This window comes from Cicer arietinum, chromosome 1 (genome assembly GCF_000331145.2).
Source record: "Cicer arietinum cultivar CDC Frontier isolate Library 1 chromosome 1, Cicar.CDCFrontier_v2.0, whole genome shotgun sequence".
NCBI classification, from domain to species: domain Eukaryota; kingdom Viridiplantae; phylum Streptophyta; class Magnoliopsida; order Fabales; family Fabaceae; genus Cicer; species Cicer arietinum.
Genome location: NC_021160.2, coordinates 53,657,222 through 53,681,390, shown reverse-complemented (window position 1 = coordinate 53,681,390; position 24,169 = coordinate 53,657,222). Strand labels below are relative to the sequence as shown.

The following is a 24,169-nucleotide window of genomic DNA, read 5'->3' as shown; positions in this document are numbered from 1 at the left end:
ATCTGACCCCATAATCTTAGAAAAACAGGAAGGAATATGTATGTGTGGACCACAAACCCTTGACCCAAAATAATCAACACATGTAAGAATAAAATCATTCAAAATCAAACACATGCAACTAATAAATACCATAAAAACCCAACTAAACCCTAAACCTAAACCCTAAAATAAATCATATCATTAAACATCAGAATCCATAAACACGTTACCTTTTCCTCTCAATGTGCGATTACGATTTCTTGAAGCTTGACTCCGATGGTGTGTTCTTCGATTCCTTATAGTTATCGTTGAAATTAATTTACGATTTCACGGAGATTCAGGAAAAAAACGCGAAAACGATAGCATTTCACGGAGATCAGAGAAAATAAAAACAGGAAACTAAGAAGACGAAAATGAGAAGAGGGAAATCAGTGGAGATGAGAATACCAAACAAGAGATTTAGAAATATCAAAGAGAAAAAACTGGAAAGAAAACGGATGAGAAAATTTGTTAACGTTGCCTTAACGGAATCTCACTTAAAGGGTAAAATTAAAATTATTTCAAAAGATAAAATACTGACATGGGAAGAAAAAAAAGTTAAAGGACCAAAACGTTACCTGAAATTAAGTTAAGGGACCACGAATGTAATTTAGCCTATATTATATAATTTATTTTAAAAAACATTGATTTTAAGTCACATAAAAACATAAATTATAATAAGTTTTTTTAATTGCTTCTCAAAAACAATAAAGTTTTTTTACTGACTAAATATATAGACAATTGAATCCAATGCAGATTATTAAATAAAATTACCCAACAACTCATTATATCATTATAGAGTGGGAGACACCGCAGTAATAAAAATAGCATCTAAATATTTGAATCTTAAACTTACGCTTCCACCGATTCAGCGTACAATTCGGTTTTTTGAACTTTCAGAAAAATAACTTGAGGTTGAAATGTTTGATTTTTTCTTGGAAAACTAGATTTGTGAGAAATAGCTACAACTCAATTATCAAAAAAGATCTTTGTGTTTTCTTTGCAACAACAAACTCTGCTTCAGCAATAAATTGAGCCACCATTTCTTGTTTTTATCTAGCTCCAAGAGAAAACACTAGAACCTGGAGTGTTTCATATCATCAACAAAACCTCCCCAAACGTTGTAAGATAAAACCAATCAATTTGAATTTTTTGCTCTTTGTAAATTTAATGACAAAATCACATTCGCCTTTGACATATCTAAGCAACTATTTTTCAAACAAAACTTTATAACCTATTTGACATATCTATGTGCATCTAGTTCAAGTGCACATGGCCTCCAATTGGTCAGGACTCAAATTGTTTTTAATCATATAATAAAATGAAGGCAAACTTTTTGTTGTTGTTAAATATATTGTTAATTCCTTTAAAATCATGATAGTTTAAGTTAGTTGCTAAATATTTTATTTTTAGTCTCTATTTTAATTTTATAAGAACTTTGTTAGGGATCGAAAGTATCATTTTTTTATAAAAATTAACTAAATGTGAATAAAAAATAAATAAAAAATTACAAATTTTAAAAAACTAAAAATTTATATTAACTATTAAAAAAAATTATAATTATTATTATAGTTCAATTTCTAAAATTAAAACAACACTCTCAAAATGTTTAAAATGGACTTAAAAAGAGCATAAATTGTAGGATTTTTACATCAATATTCTCTTTTTTTAAAATTTTAACCAAAATACCCTACTTTCAAATCTATATACCAAAATGCCTTACTTTTTGGATTTGATTGGATATCGCTTTGTGGGGGTGCGACCTGCTGAAGTGTTTATTTTTCTTTTACCCAGTAGGAGGTCGCTGGTTGGGGATGCGACCTCCCAAAGGATTTTTCAATTTTTTTTTTCATTTTAAAGTTATTTAATTGTTAAATTAATTAATAATTATATTAAATAATACATTAATAAATGATAATAATAATAATAATAATAATAAATTAATAACTAATAATAACATATTAATAAATAATAATAACAATAATTATTATTATTAATAAAAATTGCTATAATTAACAATAATTAAAATTAAAAACAGAAAATTATATTATAAATTAAAAAGAAAATACATTAAATAAAATTATATTAATAACACAAAACAAAATACATTAAATTAACGGAAAAAAATACATCCTATTGATGTCCACCTAAATGACCTCCAATACCACATTTGTGATTTCGTCCAACTCGTCTAGCTCTTTGAACGAGTTGAGGTACTTCCTATTGATGAACCGGAAGAACCTCAACTCTTTCAAAGAGTTAGACGAGTTCGACCAAATCCCAAATGTGGTACTGGAGGTCATTTATGTGAACCTCAACTCGTTAGTTCGTTTTAAGGACATAAGTAAAATGAATCATTTCTTATAGTCCAAACCTAAATATGAATGAATATCAAGACTATTCAAAACAATACTCGAGCCCAAATGTCTAACTAACGACCCAAAGAATCAAACAACATCAAGATCAACAACTAGATCAATCTCCATATTGATGAGCTATGAACAAAGATAGTTAGGACATCAAGGTACATTATTGTTGCACTTTTATCATAAAACTCAACATACTTTTGAGACAAAGAACTGACACTTCAGAGTCGTTCAATCATTCATCCCTATTTTCCATACAACACAAAACTAAGAATGTTGTGGTTTTAAAAAAGAACATTTTGGTTTATTCTCTTTTAGAGATAAAGTTAAAACAAATTATTTTCTACAATCTAAACCACAAGTTAAAGAGTATCAAGATTGATCAAGCCCAGAAATAGAGTCGAATGCCCAAATGAGGAAAACAACCTCCAAATTAATGACCAGATCAATCTCCAGTTTGATGAGTTGTGAGTAAGGATGCAAGTACATTGTACTTTTATTATTCTACCAAAAGCTCTGCATAATTCTGATTTGGAACAATACCAACTAACATTTCACAGCTCATTCACTCACTCATTCACATTTTCCATCAGACCCAAAAGCAAAAACATTGTTCGTTTGTTAAGAACATTCTGGACAACAATATAATTATGTATTTAATTGTTTTAAAACATATCGGACACTTGAGAAGTGTGTCCAACGATTATATTTAGTTTAAACTAAACATCGACTATCTTCACTATATATGTTGATCATCATTTACTGAGTTTGTCTTTATTTATCTCAAACAAGTGTTGAGAAATTTTAAGATCTCAAACATTTTTATCATACATATAATTTGTAACTCAAGTCTATCTTTAATGTTAGATTGAATGTATTTGTAAAAAAAAAAAATTGATCGAAAGGTGACTGTAAAAATCTTTTTTAGGGTGAAAGGTGAAAATTGTTATTGATCAAGGTGATTGTAAAAATCTTTTATAAATTGAAAAGTGACTCGTCTCATTTCTTGTGATTGACATTGATACTTTACTATATATATAAAAGGAATGAGAGGAAGCAAAACGGGTGATGTATATGTGCATCCAGTTCAACTACACATGGTCTCTAACTGGTCGGGACCTCAAATTGTTTTTAATCATATAACAAAATGAGAGCGAATTTTTAGTTGTTGTTAAATATGTTGTTAGTTCCTATAAAATCATGACATTTTAAGTTAGTTCTTAAAAATATTTTGTTCACTTTTAATCTTTATTTTGATTTTATGTGAACATTTTTAAGGACCAAAAGTATTATTTGTTTACAAAAATGAACAAAAGCTGAATAAAAAAATTTAATGACTAAAACGTTGAATTCTTTTATTAAAAATAAAATTATAAAATTTAAAAAAAACTAAAAACTTATATATTTTTATTTATTTATTATAATTCAATTTTTAAAATTAAAACAACACTTTTAAAATATTTAGGCTTAATTGCACTTTTGGTCTCCCAATTATAGGTGAAAATCGAAAATAGTCCCCCCATTTTGTTTGTCTCCAGTTTTAGTCCCCAAAACAGAATTTGAGTCCAAATCATAATGAGTTGTCATTTTTTTAATGATGTGTCAATAAAAGGGTGACGTGGCAGATGCTTATGTGGAATAAACTTATTATTATATTATCTGTGATTAAAAATTATAATTTATATTTTTAAAAACTATTATTATAATTGTGACAATATTTTTAAAAATACAATTTAATTATTAAAATTAAGTTAAAAGAAAAAACACCTAAAATCATGAACCCTAAACAGAAATCGTGAAATGAAATCGTAAAATCGTGTTTGTCCTTTGTTCACTCGTTTTCATCAGTGACTCGTTTTCATCAGTGTTCGTCGTTTTCATCAGTGACCATTTTCTTGTCACTTACTTTTCTAAAGGGTTGATAATAGCACGTTCTTGGCTGGCCTGACGATACCCTATAACAATCTCATTTCTGGTACGACCCCTAATCATTATATCATATAAACAGAGTTCCTCCTGGTCAAATAAGTAGAACTCAACTGGTTTAATGCACATCTCGTTCCCCTGCCACAAGTGCACCACAAGCCCAACATTTATGTCATTTTGATATTAAAATTCAAAACCATATAAAATATGCAAAACTAGCAGTTTCACTTTCATATTTAGAGAATTGAAAATTCCAGAGAAATTAAATGATTCAAATGGGATATGACCAATGAAATTGAAATTCAACTGAAATCCTTCAACAAAACGATAAATAGATAAAATAAGTTCAAATGAGGGCTACCTCCTCTGCAACAATGAAGAAGATGACCAACAATGAAGAAGAAGACCAAATCGGAATCGGATGATGATGATGAAGAAAAGGGAAATGGTCGATTTTGATGAAAAGGGTTCATGATTTGGGGCTTTTGTTGAATTGGGGCTGTTTTTTTATTTAGGGTTCAAGCTAGTTCATATGCTTCTGATTTTCATTTGCGTTCACCTTCACGCTGCTTATGTTTTTCATTTTGATTTGTTTATGTTTTTTCTTTTAACTTAATTTTAATAATTAAATTGTATTTTTAAAAATATTGTCACAATTATAATAATAGTTTTTAAAAATATAAATTATATTTTTTAATCACAAATAATATAATAATAAGTTTATTCCACATAAGCGTCTGCCACGTCATCTTTTATTGACACTTCATTAAAAAAATGACAACTCATTATGATTTGGACTCAAATTCTGTTTGGAGACTAAAATTAGGGGCAAACAAAATGAGCGGACTACTTTCGATTTTCACCTATAATAGGAGACCAAAAGTGCAATTAAGCTAAATATTTAAAACGGAGTTAAAAAGAGCATAAATTATAAGTATGAAACACATGTTATTCAAAAGAGGATAAAAATATACAATTGAATATCACGTGCATTTATATTATGGTGTTGAACTCGATGTACCAACCCTCTTAATAAAGAATAATCCACTAAAAAGGCCACAGTTGGTAAGGTGACTTACTCTACCAGTCTTATCTACTCGGACAAAGTTTATCTCATGTCCCTTCCTTCACTTTTTTGTCTTTGAATACAAAAACAAAAACCCCACAAAGTTCAATTTGTGTTTTTTTTAAAAAAAAAAACAAATTTTAAGTTTTTTGTGACACAATTTTAATTAAGTTTATCAGAACACAAACTATTATAGAAAATTTAAAATTTGAATTTTTTTTAAACACTTAAATGTTGTAAAAATTTCAATTTAAAACTTTCAAAATGAATAAAACTTAAAAAAATAGAAATTAAAGTATGAGATTTTTGAAACACAAATATTATCTAAAAATTTAATATAAATTTTTCTTAATACAAATTTATTTGCTAATCAAGTATGCTAAATTTAGAAGACCAAGTATATATGACATATTTGTGAAACGCAATTAATGAATATATAGAATATTATCCAATAAATATTTCAATTCACTACTTACTATATACATAGAACCAAAAAGTTTTCAAATTATGTTCTCTCTAGTCTAAGATACAGTCATCGGTTGACCATTATATGTGTAACTTGATCTAAGATCTATAATTGGATGCACTAATTCATGTTTTTCGGTGAAGTGATTGATAAAATTATTTTATGGAGGTCACAATAGTCATCCACAGTTCTCATATTATAAAAGAAACAATTCATTCTTTCTTCCATATCTATATACCAACAAAAGGTCCTTTAAATTAATTTGTATTTATTATATTTATGCAATCTAAGGTTGTGATTTTGGGAATTCCTAGTGTCATTTGAACAATCGATCTTTGTGACACTATTATTATATTCTATAATGAAACACCACCAAATTATGATTAGATTGAGACTTGAAAGAGTTTTGTGAAAGATTTCTGCATTCAGTCTCGGTTGATTATTGCTAAAAAATTTATCTTCTCTTAATTAATTACTTTGTAGTAAAAAAAACACCAAATTGAATTTGATAAGACAAAATAAATGGATTCTTCCGCTCAAATGTAGTTAATACTTAACATTAACATTAATTAAATTACATTGGGCCAGAAATTAAAAACATTAACATTAATTAAATTACATTGGGCCAGATATTAAATACATATGCCCCATAATTAATTAGAAATTGATAATGCAAATAGACAAAAATAACAAATTTATCAAGATTATTCTGGTTTATCAAATGATCATTTTGGTTTATCAAAAGATCATTCTAGTTTACCAAAAGATCATTATGTTTTATTAAAAGATCACTCTAGTTTATTAAGATCAATTTGCTTTATCAAAAGACCACTTTGGTTTAGTAAAAGATCATTATGGTTTATTAAATAATCATTTTGGTTTATCAAGATCGTTCTGTTTTTTTCAATACCATTCTCGTTAGTTCGTTTTAAGGACATAAGTAAAATGAATCATTTCGTATAGTCCAAACCTAAAGATAAATGAATATCAAGACTATTCAAAACAATACTCGAGCCTAAAAGTCTAACTAACGACCTAAAGAATCAAACAACATCAAGATCAAAACCTAGATCAATCTCCATTTTGATGAGCTATGAACAAATATAGTTAGGACATCAAGGTACATTATTGTTGCACTTTTATCATAAAACTCAACATGCTTTTGAGACAAAGAACTGACACTTCACAGTCATTCATCCCTATTTTCCATACAACACAAAACTAAGAATGTTGTGGTTTTAAAAAAGAACATTTTGGTTTATTCTCTTTTAGAGATAAAGTTAAAACAAATTATTTTCTACAATCCAAACCACAAGTTAAAGAGTATCAAGATTGATCAAGCCCAGAAATAGAGCCGAATGACCAAATGAGGAAAACAACCTCCAAATTAATAACCAGATCAATCTCCAGTTTGATGAGTTGTGAGTAAGGATGCAAGTACATTGTACTTTTATTATTCTACCAAAAGCTCTGCATAATTCTAATTTGGAACAATACCAACTAACATTTCACAGCTCATTCACTCACTCATTCACATTTTCCATAAGACCCAAAAGCAAAAACATTATTCGTTTGTTAAGAACATTCTGGACAACAACATAATTATGTATTTAATTGTTTTAAAAGATATCAGACACTTGAGAAGTGTGTCCAACGATTATATTTAGTTTAAACTAAACTTTGACTATCTTCACTATATATGTTGATCATCATTTACTGAATTTGTCTTTATTCATCTCAAACAAGTGTTGAGAAATTTTAAGATCTCAAATATTTTTATCATACACATAATTTGTAATTCAGGTCTATCTTTTATGTTAGATTGAATGTATTTGTAAAAAAAAAAAAAAATTATCGAAAGGTGACTGTAAAAATCTTTTTTAGGGTGAAAGGTGAAAATTGTTATTGATCAAGGTGATTGTAAAAATCTTTTATAGATTGAAAAGTGACTCGTCTCATTTCTTGTGATTGACATTGATATTTTACTATATATATAAAAGGAATGAGAGGAAGCAAAACGGGTGATGTATATGTGCATCCAGTTCAACTACACATGGTCTCTAACTGGTCGGGACTTCAAATTGTTTTTAATCATATAACAAAATGAGAGCGAATTTTTAGTTATTGTTAAATATGTTGTTAGTTCCTATAAAATCATGACATTTTAAGTTAGTTCTTAAAAATATTTTATTCATTTTTAATCTTTATTTTGATTTTATGTGAACATTTTTAGGGACCAAAAGTATTATTTGTTTACAAAAATGAACAAAAGCTGAATAACAAAATTTAATGACTAAAACCTTGAATTCTTTTATTAAAAATAAAATTATAAAATTTAAAAAAAAAATAAAAACTTATATATTTTTATTCATTTATTATAATTCAATTTTTAAAATTAAAACAACACTTTTAAAATATTTAAAACGGAGTTAAAAAGAGCATAAATTATAGGCTAAATTACATTCGTGGTCCCTTAACTTAATTTCAGGTAACGTTTTAGTCATTTATCTTTTTTTGTCCCCGACTTGGTCCTTTATTTTAATTTTAAGTGACAATTTGATATTTTATGTTTTAAAATTTCAACAATGATATGGTTTTTTATACAAAAATTCAAAAAAGAAATTCAATCAAAACTCATAAAATTAATTATATTCTTCAATATAAATACAAATTTCATCAAATTCGTAACGCAAATCTTCAAATAAACTCATATTTTTATACTTTATTTGATATTGTTAGGAATAAAGGACTAAATCGGAAAAAAAAAAAAGATAAAAAACTAAAACGTTATCTGAAATTAAGTTAATGGACGACGGATGTAATTTCGCTAAATTATAAGTATGAAACACATGTTATTCAAAAGAGCATAAAAATATACAATTGAATATCACGTGCATTTATATTTATATTATGGTGTTGAACTCGATGTACCAACCCTCTTAATAAAGAATAATCCACTAAAAAGGCCACAGTTGGTAAGGTGACTTAGTCTTCCAATCTTTCTACTCGACAAATTTTATCTCATGTCCCTTCCTTCACTTTTTTGTCTTTGAATACAAAAACAAAAACCCCACAAAGTTCAATTTGTGTTTTTTTTATTAAATAAAAAAAAACAAATTTTAAGTTTTTTGTGACACAATTTTAATTAAGTTTATCAGAACACAAACTATTATAGAAAATTTAAAATTTGAATTTTTTTAAACACTTTAATGTTGTAAAAATTTCAATTTAAAACTTTCAAAATGAATAAAACTTAAAAAAAAAAATAAAGTATGAGATTTTTGAAACACAAATATTATCTAAAAATTTAATATAAATTTTTCTTAATACAAATTTATTTGCTAATCAAGTATGCTAAATTTAGAAGACCAAGTATATATGACATATTTTTGAAACGCAATTAATGAATATATAGAATATTATCCAATAAATATTTGAATTCACTACTTATTATATACATAGAACCAAAAAGTTTTCAAATTATGTTCTCTCTGGTCTAAGATACAGTCATCGGTTGACCATTATATGTGTAACTTGATCTAAGATCTATAATTGGATGCACTAATTCATGTTTTTGGTGAAGTGATTGATAAAATTATTTTATGGAGGTCACAATAGTCATCCACAGTTCTCATATTATAAAATAAACAATTCATTCTTTCTTCCATATCTATATACCAACAAAAGGTCCTTTAAATTAATTTGTATTTATTATATTTATGCAATCTAAGGTTGTGATTTTGGGAATTCCTAGTGTCATTTGAACAATCGATCTTTGTGACACTATTATTATATTCTATAATAAAACACCACCAAATTATGATTACATTGAGACTTGAAAGAGTTTTATGAAAGATTTCTGCATTCAGTCTCGGTTGATTATTGCTAAAAAATTTATCCTCTCTTAATTAATTACCTTGTAGTATAAAAAACACCAAATTGAATTTGATAAGACAAAATAAATGGATTCTTCCGCTCAAATGTAGTTAATACTTAACATTAACATTAATTAAATTACATTGGGCCAGATATTAAATACATTAATATTAATTAAATTACATTGGGCCAGATATTAAATACATATGCCGTGTAATTAATTAGAAATTGATAAAAGAAACAAAAGGTCCATTTATTAAACAAATGATTTTATAATTACAAAACACATGGAAAAAAAAATTGACACCTAATACATGGTTGCACATCTTAGGAATGCGACCTTCTATTGAATTGAAAAAAGAAAAGCTTTCAAGAAAAAAATATACAAAAAGTAGGTGGACTTGCCATGATCTTTAGTGGGTGGGCATGCCATGATCTATTAATGCTAAAAAGTAGGATAATTTAGTATTATTTATTTAAAGTGTGGCAATTTGGTATATTTGATAAAAAAAAAATATATACAAATAAAAAACCCTCGATTATACTTCAAAGTTTTTACAACGCACCGTTCTGTATTATTTTGAGATTATAAACAAACAATTTTAGGTGTATTGATTATTTTATTCTCAAATTTTAGGTAATTGAACATTTCAAGTTTCAACCCAAAAAGTAATATAATTTATTCTCTGCCTTGATGTAGTGGACTTGCTCTTTTTTAACTTTCTATTTATTTATTCGGAAGCACCATTTGTACTCCAAGTCATTTAACTATTTCTAGCCAAATATTAGATAACATTGGACATTATTATGGTTTTAGTATTCAGGGTAAATTCTTAAATACTTTAGTGTTTTGTTGTATACTAATACTTTAAGGTAAAATTAATTCAAAATATAAATTTATATAACTTAGAACAATTAAATATAAAAAACATTATGATATTATGTAATTAGATATTATATATCATATTCAATAAAATTGGTTGAATTTTTTTTATATCATTTTTATTTATTTAAAACTCTCTATTATATTCTACATTAAAATTTATATACCAAAATAAATTTTTTTACATGTCGCAAGATGAGAATGCAAACACATAAATGATATTTTTTCTTCAATAAGAGGTCGTGGCAATGTTACCATTTATTGCTTTTAATTTTTTATAATAAACAATTAATTGTTAATTTAATAAATAAAGTATAATAAAATTGTTAATTTATATACAGTAAATTATAAAATAAAAAATAGTTGTTAAAACAATATAACATGTTTATTTTGACACATCTACTAAATTACATTAACTATCATATATTTTTTTAATAATTATATTTTATTTGATTTTATTAATATAATTTAATTTTTAAATTATTTTTATCCAACAAAACTATTTAATACCATATTTTGACTTGCGATATTTGTGGATGAGAAGGATTCCACAGATCAGCGTGGACCACATGTGAATGATGTGTAAAGACCAATCCATCCTCTGCTTAAGAGCATCTCCAACGGTTTTAAAACTGTTTTTAAATAGTTTTAATTGGGATAGTTTTTTGGATATCGACCTCCTAACCTGTATCATACATATATGCATGGTCTGTTTGTTATATATTATAAATAAAAAAAAAGTTATTTTGATGTTTAAAAAAATCAGAAGCTTTTTTTTTATGTCTACTCTAATGAAAATTACATTTTTCTTAAATTAATTATAAAAAATAATTTTTATAAGAATTTACGTAAAATAACTTCTCATTTAAAACAGTTTTTAAATAATTTGGGGTAACTAAACTATGTTTTTTTATGAGGATTTGCATTAAATTGATTGATGATACGAACTTGCCACTATTACAAAAAGAAATAGTTGTTACGGATTTGAGATTGAGATATAATTTCTGCCTTTATTTTTTAATATAATGATTCATCTAATTGTGTACCTGGTACACCAACTTATACGAAATTAATGTATACAATTCAATATTACATAAAAATATTAAAAAAGTATATATATATATATATAGAGTAATACAAAATTAGTCAGTATGATATAAGATTTAACCCTCGAACTTTGTGAATTGAAAAAAAAAAACTAAAAAAGATTTGTGAAAATTATCCACATATAAAAGTATACTTTTAGACAAAGTTAGTTAAAGTCTTATTATTTCAAATTAGAAAAACAGATAAAAATTACCGTTGAGGTAAAAAAAACAAAACAAACCGGACTTGTATGACAAGTGGCATATATTCTATTTGTAATCTCTATCCAATGCTAAATTTTAATGTAATTTTAAAAAAAAATTATTTTATTATTCTTCATTTTATTAAATAAATGATTTTTTTTAAAATATATATATATATATATATATATATATATATATATATATATATATAAAAGATCAAACTCAACTAATAAATATCGATATTATTAAATAAAATATCATGATATGAGTTCGAATTTAAAATCTTACAATTGTATATATATGACTTCCAAATAAGTGGTGTTACCACTATATCTACATAAAAAATGAAATGATACCAATTATTTTTTATTCTTTTAATTTTAATAAACCTATGTAAATCTCACCAATTTAACTGTTAATTAATTATGCAAATAAAATTATAGATATAGAGTAATTTAACTATATAATCTTTTAGTTGATATATTACTTGTATTTAAAAAGTTATATTAAACGAAACATTTAATCAACAATATATTCGATGAAATTCAATAACTATATAAAGTTATTAACTTAAGTATCTTCTAACAAAAGTTCCTCTTAGAATAAGATAATCTCCCTCAAAAATATTTTATTTACAATTTTATAATATTTAATTAATGAGATAATCAATTTTATAAAAATAATAGTATATAAAATATGCTTCAGCATCATAAGATAATAGGTCTATATATAGATTGCACTTATTTTGCTTTTACATGTTACCGGTTGGTAGTGGATCTTCTCTCCTCATTCTTCTTAAGAATCTCTTGACCTCTAATCCCTACCTTCTTTCTTTATTTTCCTTTTCAAACTTTTTTGACTTTATTTTCAACTTCTTGCCTTGTTTTTGGATATATATTATTGGATTCTCCTAATTATAACTATTAGAAAAAAATGAAAGGGATTGTAGGAAACCCTCTACGCCTAAAATCAGTGAATCATATCTCCCTCATTGTCAAATCAGTGGAAGAATCTATCAACTTCTACCAAAATGTTCTTGGATTCATCCCCATCAGGAGGCCTGAATCATTTAATTTTAATGGGGGATGGTAATTAATATTTTTTTAAACACCAAATTAATGAATATATAGATGAAAACTAACTAGCTTAATTTAAATTAATTTTCTTCGTGTTTTTTTATTTTTGTAGTTAGAAATAAAATTGTCACATTTTTTTAAGTTATAGGATTTGAATTTAATTTGTATGTGATGAATGTTGCAGGCTATTTGCATATGGGATAGGAATTCACTTGCTGCAAGCAGAGAAACCTGAAAACATTCCAAGGAAGAAGGAAATTAATCCAAAGGATAATCATATTTCATTCCAGGTAAAGATTTATTGATTTCAATCCAATTAATTATTTACAATTTTTTTCATTTAATTAAATTACAAATTAATATTAATTTTTTTTTTATGAAAGAACAAAAGATTTTAGATAAATATTATATTAACCGTTAATATTCAGAATTTGAACTTGAATCTTCTTCTTTAACTTCTTGGGATTGTCTTAGCTCAACCAAGTAGGTCCAAAAATGTGAATTCATGAACCTTATCCTAGAGAAACTATTAAATGGTGTATATACATTATTTTAGTAAAACAACAAGGAACCTTAATTAGAAAGCTAACTTCTTTAGCTTAACTCAATTAAACTTCTAATTAAGGTTACGTCTTCTAAAATGAAAAGCAGATACCTGAAATGCAAAAAGTAGACGAAACTATGATGTCTTTAATTTTGGTGCATATTTTAAATTGTATTGTAAAAAAAAAGAAACTAAACTTTTTCTATGTCCTTTTCCTGGCCATGGAGAAAAGATAAAAACATTACCATACTTTTAACATTTTCTATACTTTTACTTATTTATATTATACGCTTATGTAAGTTTTGATGACAAGACAAAGTGGTTGAATTAATACATAAATTAATTAAAAAGCATATAAGGGGAGTTGCTAACTGGAAAGCATAAAAACATTTGTGAGCCATGCATTGCTCAAACTAAGATATTTTCTTGGGATTAGTTTATTGGAGCTGAATGTTAAAATTCTAATTCTTATTTTGTCTCATGTAATAATGATAATTATTACTCTTTCACTTTTTCTTTTACACTTTACCTTTTAATTAATATTATTTAATTTTTTTATTATATATAAAAAATAAAATAATTTAATTATTTTAAAATAATATATTTAAATATATAAATTTGATATTATAATTGATTTGAATTAAAAATTAAAAAATTTGACAAATAAGTTAAATGAGAGTTAAAATTTAATATATACTACATTGATTAATTGAAATTAAATAATATATATATTTGTATTTGACAATGTTTGATAGAATGGATTGAAGTAGAAGCCATTAGTAAAATTAAAGTTTTATAAGAAAAGAAAAAAGACACATAACATATGTTTAATTTGTGAATGTGTGAAATGAACAGTGTGAAAGCATGGGGGCAGTGGAGAAGAATTTGAAGGAGATGGAAATTTGTTACGTGCGTGCAATGGTGGAAGAAGCTGGGATACAAGTACATCAATTGTTTTTCCATGATCCAGATGGATTCATGATTGAAATATGCAATTGTGATAGTATCCCTGTTATCCCTTTAGATTGTGACATGGTCAGACCATGCTCTACACTCAACCTTGAGATCATGCTCTAGACTCAACCTTGAGATCATATGCAATAACAGATACAATAAGTTGTTCCCCAATTGTAAACTTTTTATAGCTATAGCTTTTTGCAATCTTGCATTTTCAGTGATCAAAATGGAATAAAAATATTAATATATATTTATCATGAGGGAACTTTTTTTTTTTTTAAAAAACTTATGTTATCTACTTGTCATATGTACTAGATTCCTTTGCTAAAGTAATGGAATATATATTATATTAAAGATGTTCACCTAATAAAAAAATGTGCATGTATTAATTAATATACATAGCCTTTTTGCCACTATCTTATTTTAAGTAAAATTTTATTTGCTATATAAGTCCAGGTGACTCACAATTACATATACATATGTATACTTTGTACTTTTAAATATTGTTGTTAAAAAAATAAAAGTAAGATACTCCAACGTGATGAGCAAAAAGAAGGTTATTGTTGATTAATAATTAGGTCGAAATTGTTTTTTTAATAACTTAATAAGTATAAGAGATACTCAAATCCTTTTCTTAAAAGGATATTATATTGATATTGTTGCATGTGGTAGTAAAAGACTCTTATTAAATAATCTAAGGATAAGGATTAAGAATTAAAATTGATTTTCTATAATAAATCTAAATTCGACTTGATAATTAACCACCAATTAATCATGTGTGTGGGATGAACTAACCATATATCGTGAGCTGCGTTAGGTAAAAGTGGTGAATCAACAAACCCATTTTAATAATTTTATTTATTTATTATTCATAATACTAAAACAAAAACTCGTACAGACATAAATACTTTTGGTAAGAAAATCACGTGGGAATCAAAACTCGTACAAGCATGTGCACGTTCACACACAAGAAGAAAAAAAACTAATGATAATTCATAAATTTAATATGTTTAGACTTTAGACACTCCATTCCCAATTCCAAAATCTTGGAACAAAAATATTTTATTATTTAATTTACCATTTTTATTAGTAGAAATATCATCTTACACAATTTTTTTTTAATTTCACATATAATAAAAAGAGTGTACCGTTTAGTATAACTAATCTGTATGTTTTTTTATATAAATATTAATATTTGAATATAGATGTATTTAATATTATATTTTTATTTTCTAAGATAAATTGATATTAATAAAAGTAAATTTGAAAAATGAAATAAATTTATTTAATAATTTATATTTAGAGACAAATAAAATAAATAAAATTTTCGATATGTACTTAATTATAAGAACAATGAGGATAGTCTCAAACTGACTCAGATGACAAATCATACTAACAATAGAGATATGATGACTCAAGTGTTAGAAAGAAACAGAAAAGATGACTCACATAATGGCAGATTAGTCCAAAAACATTTATTGCAAAAATTGTGGAAGATCCTTCGATCAATTTATGTTTTACTCGATGGCGTCAAGGTTAATTTTTATTGCAACATGGTGGTCCAGCTCACAAGAGTCTTTGTTTTAAATGAATTGATAAGATAGGTGAGAAGGTGATATATTTGATTTGGTTGGCAGTTAGTGAATGTTTTTCGAATATTTTAGAAACAACCTTGGTGAAGTTGCATGATGATAATGATATATTGGAAGAGTTGGTAGAGAATCTTCATTATTATCTCTTATCATTGGTGTATTTGATTTTGTGATAATAAAAATTAATTTTAATTTAATTAAAAGTTAGTTGAATATTAATTTAAATTCAAATATTAATCTAAATTAAAATATTAATTTTAAAGGTAAAATGATCAATTATATATATAAATAACAAAATATTTTTAAATTAATTTTAAACTTTTAGAATCAATTTTGTTTGTTTCAGAATTGGAACCAATTATAGGTATAATAATATGCAATTCTTGATAAAAAGTGGATAAAATTGATTCACTATAATGATGATGAGTCTGAATTTTTTTATTCGACATAAAAGTTGAAATACATTAATTTAATTAATAAATTTTGATTGATTATGAAAATATCAGTCAAAATAATTGAATTGTAAAGTGATGGTGAGTACGGGTATAGTTTAATTAATAATAAAGTTCCCTCTTCCAATAAGAAAGGTCTACAGTTGTTAGGGTTGGTGAATCACATCACCACTATATATTTAGAAATACAAAAATTGACATGTTGAAAAATAGTGCTTAAATACAAACAAACATGAGGCACAATTTTGAAATTAATGTACAATGAATTTAGTCTCAACTGAGAGTGCTAATTTATGTTGATATTAACATTTCTATTTGTATTTTACCTTTTCGTCAATGATTTATTTTTAGAAGAAAAATAAGATTGACTTGTTTGATTTAGAATTTTTCATATTGTTTTAACGATATACTAGTGTGTAATCCGTGCGTTGCACAGAAACAATGTACATTTTAATAAATAAATTGTTATATTAATATATATATATATATCAATTTTCATAATTTTTATTGATATTAAATACATAAGTTGACTTAAAAAAACAATTTATAACCAAAAAAACAAAAATTTAATTCTAATCTAATTTAAAAACTACTCTACACGGTCAATGTTACTCATAGCACTTGAATTCTCCAAAAAAATATTTTTTTCTTTCCAACAAAACTTATTATAAAACAATACTTTTAATGTTAAATAAATAAAAACAATAATTATTAAAAAAATTAAATAATTAGATCAGATGAAATAAGAATTTTTAAAATAATAGACATATAACTTAAGTAAGTTAGTAATGTAAAGATGAGTAAGTAACTTAATAATGAATTTTTATTTTTATTATTCAACATAGTATGTTATTTATATGAAATACATGATATTTAAAAATTCATGTAAAATTTTGTTGCATCAAGTGGCAAAATATCTTTCATTTCGGTACTACTCACAAAAATAATTTTCCCATTACAAAAAAAATTACAATACACATAACAACTATGGTTATCTTTTATCTTTAAATTTGCATGTTAATCTTCATTAATCTTTCATTTCTTTTGAATTTGCATGATATTTAATAATAAATTTAGAATGTAAAATCTATAATAGATTAGTAAAATTAAAATATAAGCATGTAAAAATAGTAGTTTTAAAAAAATCATTACACACCTTCACAGTACTGTAAACTCTCGTCAAATCATGGTGTAACAAATTTATTAAATCAGTGTTTGAAGTTTGAAAAACCATCACTTCGGTATAAAAATTGTCGAATCAATCTAATGAATTGTATTTTTTTTTAATTCCTAAATAAGTTTTATATTTATTTAAATATATTATTATTTTTCTCTTCGATAATCTGTAAATTAACTTGAATTAATGGAAGACAAAGTAAATTAATTTACTATTTTTCTTTTCAATATAACTCTGTGGCAATTTATTAGATAACCTAAAATCAAAATTATTAAGACGGACAACAACTATGTATGAAAGAATTTAGAATCGAATTTAATAAGACAAATCTTAGAAATATACATACACAAATGTAATTTTTTTAAACAAAATTTGAAAACATAAACAATAATAAAATATATATAACCAAATAGTAATATTTGTTTATAAATAGAATAAAATAACAATAAAATATTGAAATAAACTTACCAGTAATTCATGTGAGCACATCTACCAAAATAATTGATTTCAATATTTTGAATTGATGTATAACACTCTGAGTATTGTACCATTCTGCAGATTCAATATCTAATAGTGTTCCATTGTTCCATGTATCCTCTAGAATGAAACACATTTTGTTAATAACAAATAAGATCGTGTGTAATTTAAAATTTAAATTCATAAACAAAAGAATTAAACCTTAACATCATCTATCAAGACCATTTCCAGCGTAAAATTTATATTTTAACATTGATATCAGACAGAAACAAATGGTGTCCTTGTTCCATATACCAAAAACAGATGTTAGACGCGACACAAACAATGGCACAACTTTATCAACCAAATTCATGCATCCTTATTTGGAGCAATTGAAGCAACAAAATGAATAAAGAATTTTGGTAAAAAAAAAAAACTAATAAGGAATTGTGTGTATATAGTAGATAATATGAATGATATTTATAAAATAGACACAAAAATGAATAAGGAATTTTGGTAAAAAAAAAAAACAAAAAACTAATAAGGAATTGTGTGTATATAGTAGATAATATGAATGATATTTATAAAAGAGACACAAAAAATGAGAGATCATCAGGGTCAACTGAGTACGGCGAATTCATAAGTGAAATCTGACGACATAATTCGTAAAATAAAATAATTTTTTTAATTAAATTAATTTGCAGAGGCGGTTGCTAAAGTAGTACTTTAAAAACAATTACCTTTCAAAAACTGTGCAATTGATTGTATTTTATTGTTAATTTTTTTTAATTGACCACTAAAGAAACGTGCAATGTTAGCTCGTGCATTATGTTTTATTTTTAATTTATTTTCTTATTTTTTAATTGACCATTAACTTCTGCACGTTCTCAATAGAAGTTCTATTTTTTTCTTAAAAAAAATCTTTTATTTTTAATTCATTTTTTTTATTTTTTTATTTTTAATTTTTTAATTCGGTGGACAAATATCGTGATGTAACAGAAGTTTAATGTTTTTCTTAAAAAAAAAAAATAATTCATTTCTTTTATTTTTTAATTGGTCATTAACTTTTCAACAGACGCATCATCAACACGTAATATTTCTATTAATAGAAAATTATATTTTCTTAACACTCTAGTTAGTTGACACGTGTCAAACTTGCCAATTTATCATGTTTGCCTTATTATAACGTATAGATTAATTTACCACGGAAACAACGATTTTAATAAATAAATTGTTATATTAGTTTATATATATATATACATATCAAATCTCATAAATTTTATTGACATTAAAAAAATAAGTTGACTTAAACAAAAAATTTACAATAAAAAATTAAAAAAAATCCAATTCTAACTTAACTTAAAAACTACTTTCTTGACTCCAACACCACTGTTTAATTTTACTCAAATGATGATGCCTTATTTTTGAATTCTACAAATAATCTTTTTTCTTTCCAAAAAACTTATTATAAAATAATACTTTTAATTTTAAACAAATAAAAACAATAATTATTATAAACAAAATAAAACATTAGATTAGATGAAATAAGAATTTTTTAAATAATGGACATGGACATATATAAACTAAGTAAATTAGTAAATGTAAAGATGAGTAAATAACTTAATAATGAATTTTTATTTTTATTATTCAACCTATGTTATTTATATGAAAGTATCAAGTGGCAAAATATCTTTTCATTTTAGTACTACTCACAAAATACTAAAGAAAAATAATTTTCCCATTACAAACATCTTTGAATTTGCAGGTTAGTCTTCATTAATCTTTCATGAATCCTTTGAGTTCTTTTGAATTTGCGTGATATTTAATAATAAATTTAGAATATAAAATGTATAGTGCAGTAGTTTTTAAACTTGATAAAATAGTGTTGGAAGTTTGAAAAACCATTACTTCTAATGAATCATGAAATGAATTGTTTTTTTTTTTTTAATTCCTACATAAATTTTAATTGAATTCATGGCTAAGAAGCCTAAATAATTTTTTTATTTATTTAAATAAATTATTATTTTTTATTTAATATACTGTGTGCCAGCACTATTTATTACACAACTTATGATCAAAATTATTAGGACAAACAACAACTATTTATGAGAGAATTTAAAATCGGAGTTAAGACAAATCTTGTATAAGAGAATAGAAATATAAATATACAAATATACAATTTGTTGACTATTTATGAGTGAATTTAAAGTCGGAGTTATTAAGGCAAATGTTATATAAGAGGTTAGAAATATACATATACAAATTTACAATTTTTTGAGACAAAATTAAGAAACATAAACAATACAAAATATATATACATAACAAAATAGTAATCTTTTTTTTGTAAATAAAATAAAATAATAATGATTGAAATTTTTTTACCATTCAAGTAATTCTTGTGAACATATACTTCAGAAAGTTGCTAGACGCAACACGAACAAATACATAGTTCCACCAAGAATATTAATCTCAGTATTATTTCCATTGCGTAAAAGTTTTGTTTGACATTGAGGAAATCAAGACATAAACCAGTAGCACAACTCTTGTTTGACATTGAGGAAATCAAGACAGAAACCAGTAGCACAACTCTAACAACCAAATTCCATACTCATTTATTGGAGAAATTGAAGCAAAAAAAATATGATTTTTGTTTCAGACATGGGATAAAGATGAATAAGGAATATTAAAAATGAATTGTGTATAACATGAATGATATTTATAAATGAGATGCAAGAAATGAGAGAGTATTGAAAAGAGACGGTTAATGGAGTACGAGAATTATAAAAAGAAAGTCTGAAAGAATTAAAAGAATTCGTAAAATAAAATAAATTTTTTAATTAAATTAATTTAAAGCGGTGGTTGCGTGTTTAAAAAACAATTCCAAAAACCGTGAAATAGGTGTGATTGACTATATTTTGCTGTTATTCTTCTTCTTTTATAACTAACACTAAATTCTCAACGGTGGTGTAGTGTATTTTATTTTTAATTGGCCACTAACTTTTCAACTGACGCATGTACAAAGTCGTGTAACATAAGTTTAATTTTATTATAAAAAAATATTATTTCTATTAATAAAAACTTCACATCTTCCTAGCGCTCTGTCTAGCTGACACGTGTCAAACTTGCCACATTATCATTTTGCTTTATTATATTGTATAGATTTGCGAGTTGGGTTCTTTTTTTATTTATTTAAGATTTTGAATGGTTAAAAATATATTTTGATATATATATTTTATATTAAAAAAGAGTTAAATAAATTTTTAATTTCTATAATATTTTGAAATTTTTATTTTTATTTCATGTAAAAAAATTCATAATTTTTAATCTTTATAAAATTAGTCTACAAACTGGTATAGTTTTTGGTGAAACAAAGCATCCTCTAATTTTTTAATTTTTAAATGAACTTTTGTAAATATACATGTTTAGAATATTATTAAAATTTCATTCACATTAATTTAGAATTTTTTAACTTTAAATAAATTAAATATACATTTTTTAAATATCGTATGTTCAAAAAATAATTCTTAAAATATGGATCTAGTAATTAAATTTTGATCTTATTTTGCAGATGAATTTTTTTATAGTTTTTAAATATGTATGCAAAACAATAATTCAAATAACATAGGGTCATACTTTAATAAAGACTAAAATTGCTTTTATAATAATTTTATATAGACGTTACCGATTGAATTCATAGATAGGATTGTCTAATAAATTAAAGCAAATACAATTTGAATAACACTATCAGAAATTAGCGTTTTTCCTGCGGCTTTTCCTGCGGACAGGCTTCCGCAGGTAATACCCAAGGATTTTCCTGCGGCTCATGATTATTTTAGGAATATCTCTGCGATCTCCGAATCCGCGGGTACCACGGCAGGTAAGGTTTCGGTTTGCTGCGGATTTATATGTGACTGCACATCCGCAGCAAACTTCACAATTTTCCTAAGGATTTATCTGCGGAGTAGTCCGCATGAAACGTCCGTAGCCAATTCCGCAGGTAGTACCTGCGGATTTTCTTGCGAATACCTATTTTTATTTATTTTTTAGAAAAATAAAGTAGTTTTTTTTTTCTTGAGACGCTTTTGCTTTTCAAAAAATAGTTGATGCAACATCATATTTATTTTGGAATAATAAGTTTTTTTTTAATTATTTTTTTTGAGTAAAAGTTATTTTACGTGAGGTTATGTTATTGGAAAATTATGAATAAGTGAATAGAGTAATTAAGAACACTTAAGTGATGTAAAATTTAAAATTCTAAATAAAAATTAATGAAATATACTTGTCTAATTCTATTATTTTTTTAATTAATTTGATTAATTAGAGCTGATTGTGAATAATCTATCACTATTGTTGTAAAACAACTTAGAATTTTTTCTTTTTAAAATTTAAACATATAATTTTAAGTTAGCATAAAGTCTAATACGACATACGTTTTAATACCAAATGTGTTTTTAAACGGAGTAGAATAAATGAAAGTGGTTGAATCGTCGTATTTGATTTAATCGTAAAATAAATGTGTTTTTTGCTTAAATCCGCAGGTAAAAAGCAAATTTTTAATAGTATAATACAATAATATGCATATTTGGACAGTGTCTTATGACAATTCACTATCCACAAATAGCAAAACAAGCTATATAAATTGCACAAATTTTAAAGATATTTCCACATTTAATGGCATACTTTGTAATGTAAATAATTTCTTAATATACTTCAAAATATCTTAATTTTAAAATTATGATTGGACAGATGCATAAAACCAAATTTCTGTTTAATATATAAACTAAATTCTTGTAAATAAAAAAAAGGATTAATTTAACAATTTAAGAATTATGAACTGACAGTTCAAAAATTAAATAATTGGACACAAAAACTTTAGTATTTCTCTTCAAAAAATTCTAAAATCTTTCATCACTGCGCCCTTCCAATTGTCCACCAAAATCCATTTTCAATCTAAATCCTCCTTGCACAAGCTCTCAACAAACTCTACTCACACAACAATCTTCGTGTAACGCTCCTTGCGCAAACTCTTTCATTCTCACGCAAAACAATCTTCATTGTCTTCTCTCTCAAGAACCCTCTCGACATCGCTCGACCTGAATGAGAAAGGGGAAAAACATGATTAGGGTTTCTGTGTCGAGTACAGTTTTCTCGTGATTTTCCCCCTTTTCTCGCAACTCTACATCGATTAGGGTTTTGGCATCTTGCGAGACTTGCAAAAGTTTTACCTCTTCGTGACTTGGTGAGCTTGGTATGTATTTTCATAGTTGCTCTATTATCGCTCAACCTTTGCATCAATTACGTTTGCATTACTCTAAAAATAACTCTATAATCATCTTCAAATGATTGATTTTGATATCGCTCTTTATTCTATTTCCTATTTGCTGTTTTTTAATCTATGACATCTTGTGGATTCTAAAATATGAGAAATTCATCTCTCTAATCTTAGAAACACTTTAAAAACTTGAAGCATTAAGGATGGGTATATGGTTATTTCTGTTGATTGTTCATATAACTTGAGATATTGGTTGTTTATTTTAATCTCTCTGCACTATGTTAATTAGTGGGAAGAACCATCATAGTTAGAGCATTAGTATCCTTAATCTGCATATGAAGTGTTTGCAAAATGTCCTAAGTAAGCGGAGGTACTTTATTATGCATGAAGGTGGTAAATAGTAGCATTGCGGAAATGAACTTTTGCATCTCAACATTGTTAGATGCTCTTTGATAAATCGAGAAGCTTCTGTTAGCCCGAAAGTAATCCTTACTTGGCCTTACCGTTGAGGTGTTTGTTAACATGAGCTTGAAATTTGACTTGAGATCATGCTTCTTGTTAGTTATAGCTGCAATTTTCTTGATTTCATTGTTCTATCAATAATGGGATGTGATATGAGTACAGGAAATATAAGATATAAGTTATTTTATAATTTTATTTGAGAGTATACTAATTTTTGTTAATTTTCTATCTAATATTTTTAATGTCTTTTTTTATATAATTGATTTAATGTTGCAGCTCTGTTTTTTTTTT

The 24,169-nt window shown here is 25.3% G+C and overlaps 1 protein-coding gene across 1 annotated transcript; it reads left to right on the top strand.

The window, feature by feature from the left end:
* Positions 1–12,641: 12,641 nt before the first annotated feature.
* On the top strand, positions 12,642–14,821 carry LOC101490521 (glyoxylase I 4). The gene is made up of 3 exons (XM_004486626.4): positions 12,642–12,978; positions 13,151–13,256; positions 14,366–14,821. The coding sequence occupies exons 1-3, from the start codon at positions 12,824–12,826 to the stop codon at positions 14,585–14,587; spliced, it is 483 nt and encodes a 160-aa protein (XP_004486683.1). The 5' UTR covers positions 12,642–12,823; the 3' UTR covers positions 14,588–14,821.
* Positions 14,822–24,169: the final 9,348 nt, after the last annotated feature.

Excerpts from the sequence above, each read along its gene's own strand:
- LOC101490521 (XM_004486626.4), top strand. The coding sequence starts at position 12,824 with ATGAAAGGGATTGTAGGAAACCCTCTACGCCTAAAATCAGTGAATCAT. Across the intron at positions 12,979-13,150 it reads TTTAATTTTAATGGGGGATG|GCTATTTGCATATGGGATAG; the intron begins GTAATTAATATT and ends TGAATGTTGCAG. Across the intron at positions 13,257-14,365 it reads ATAATCATATTTCATTCCAG|TGTGAAAGCATGGGGGCAGT; the intron begins GTAAAGATTTAT and ends TGAAATGAACAG.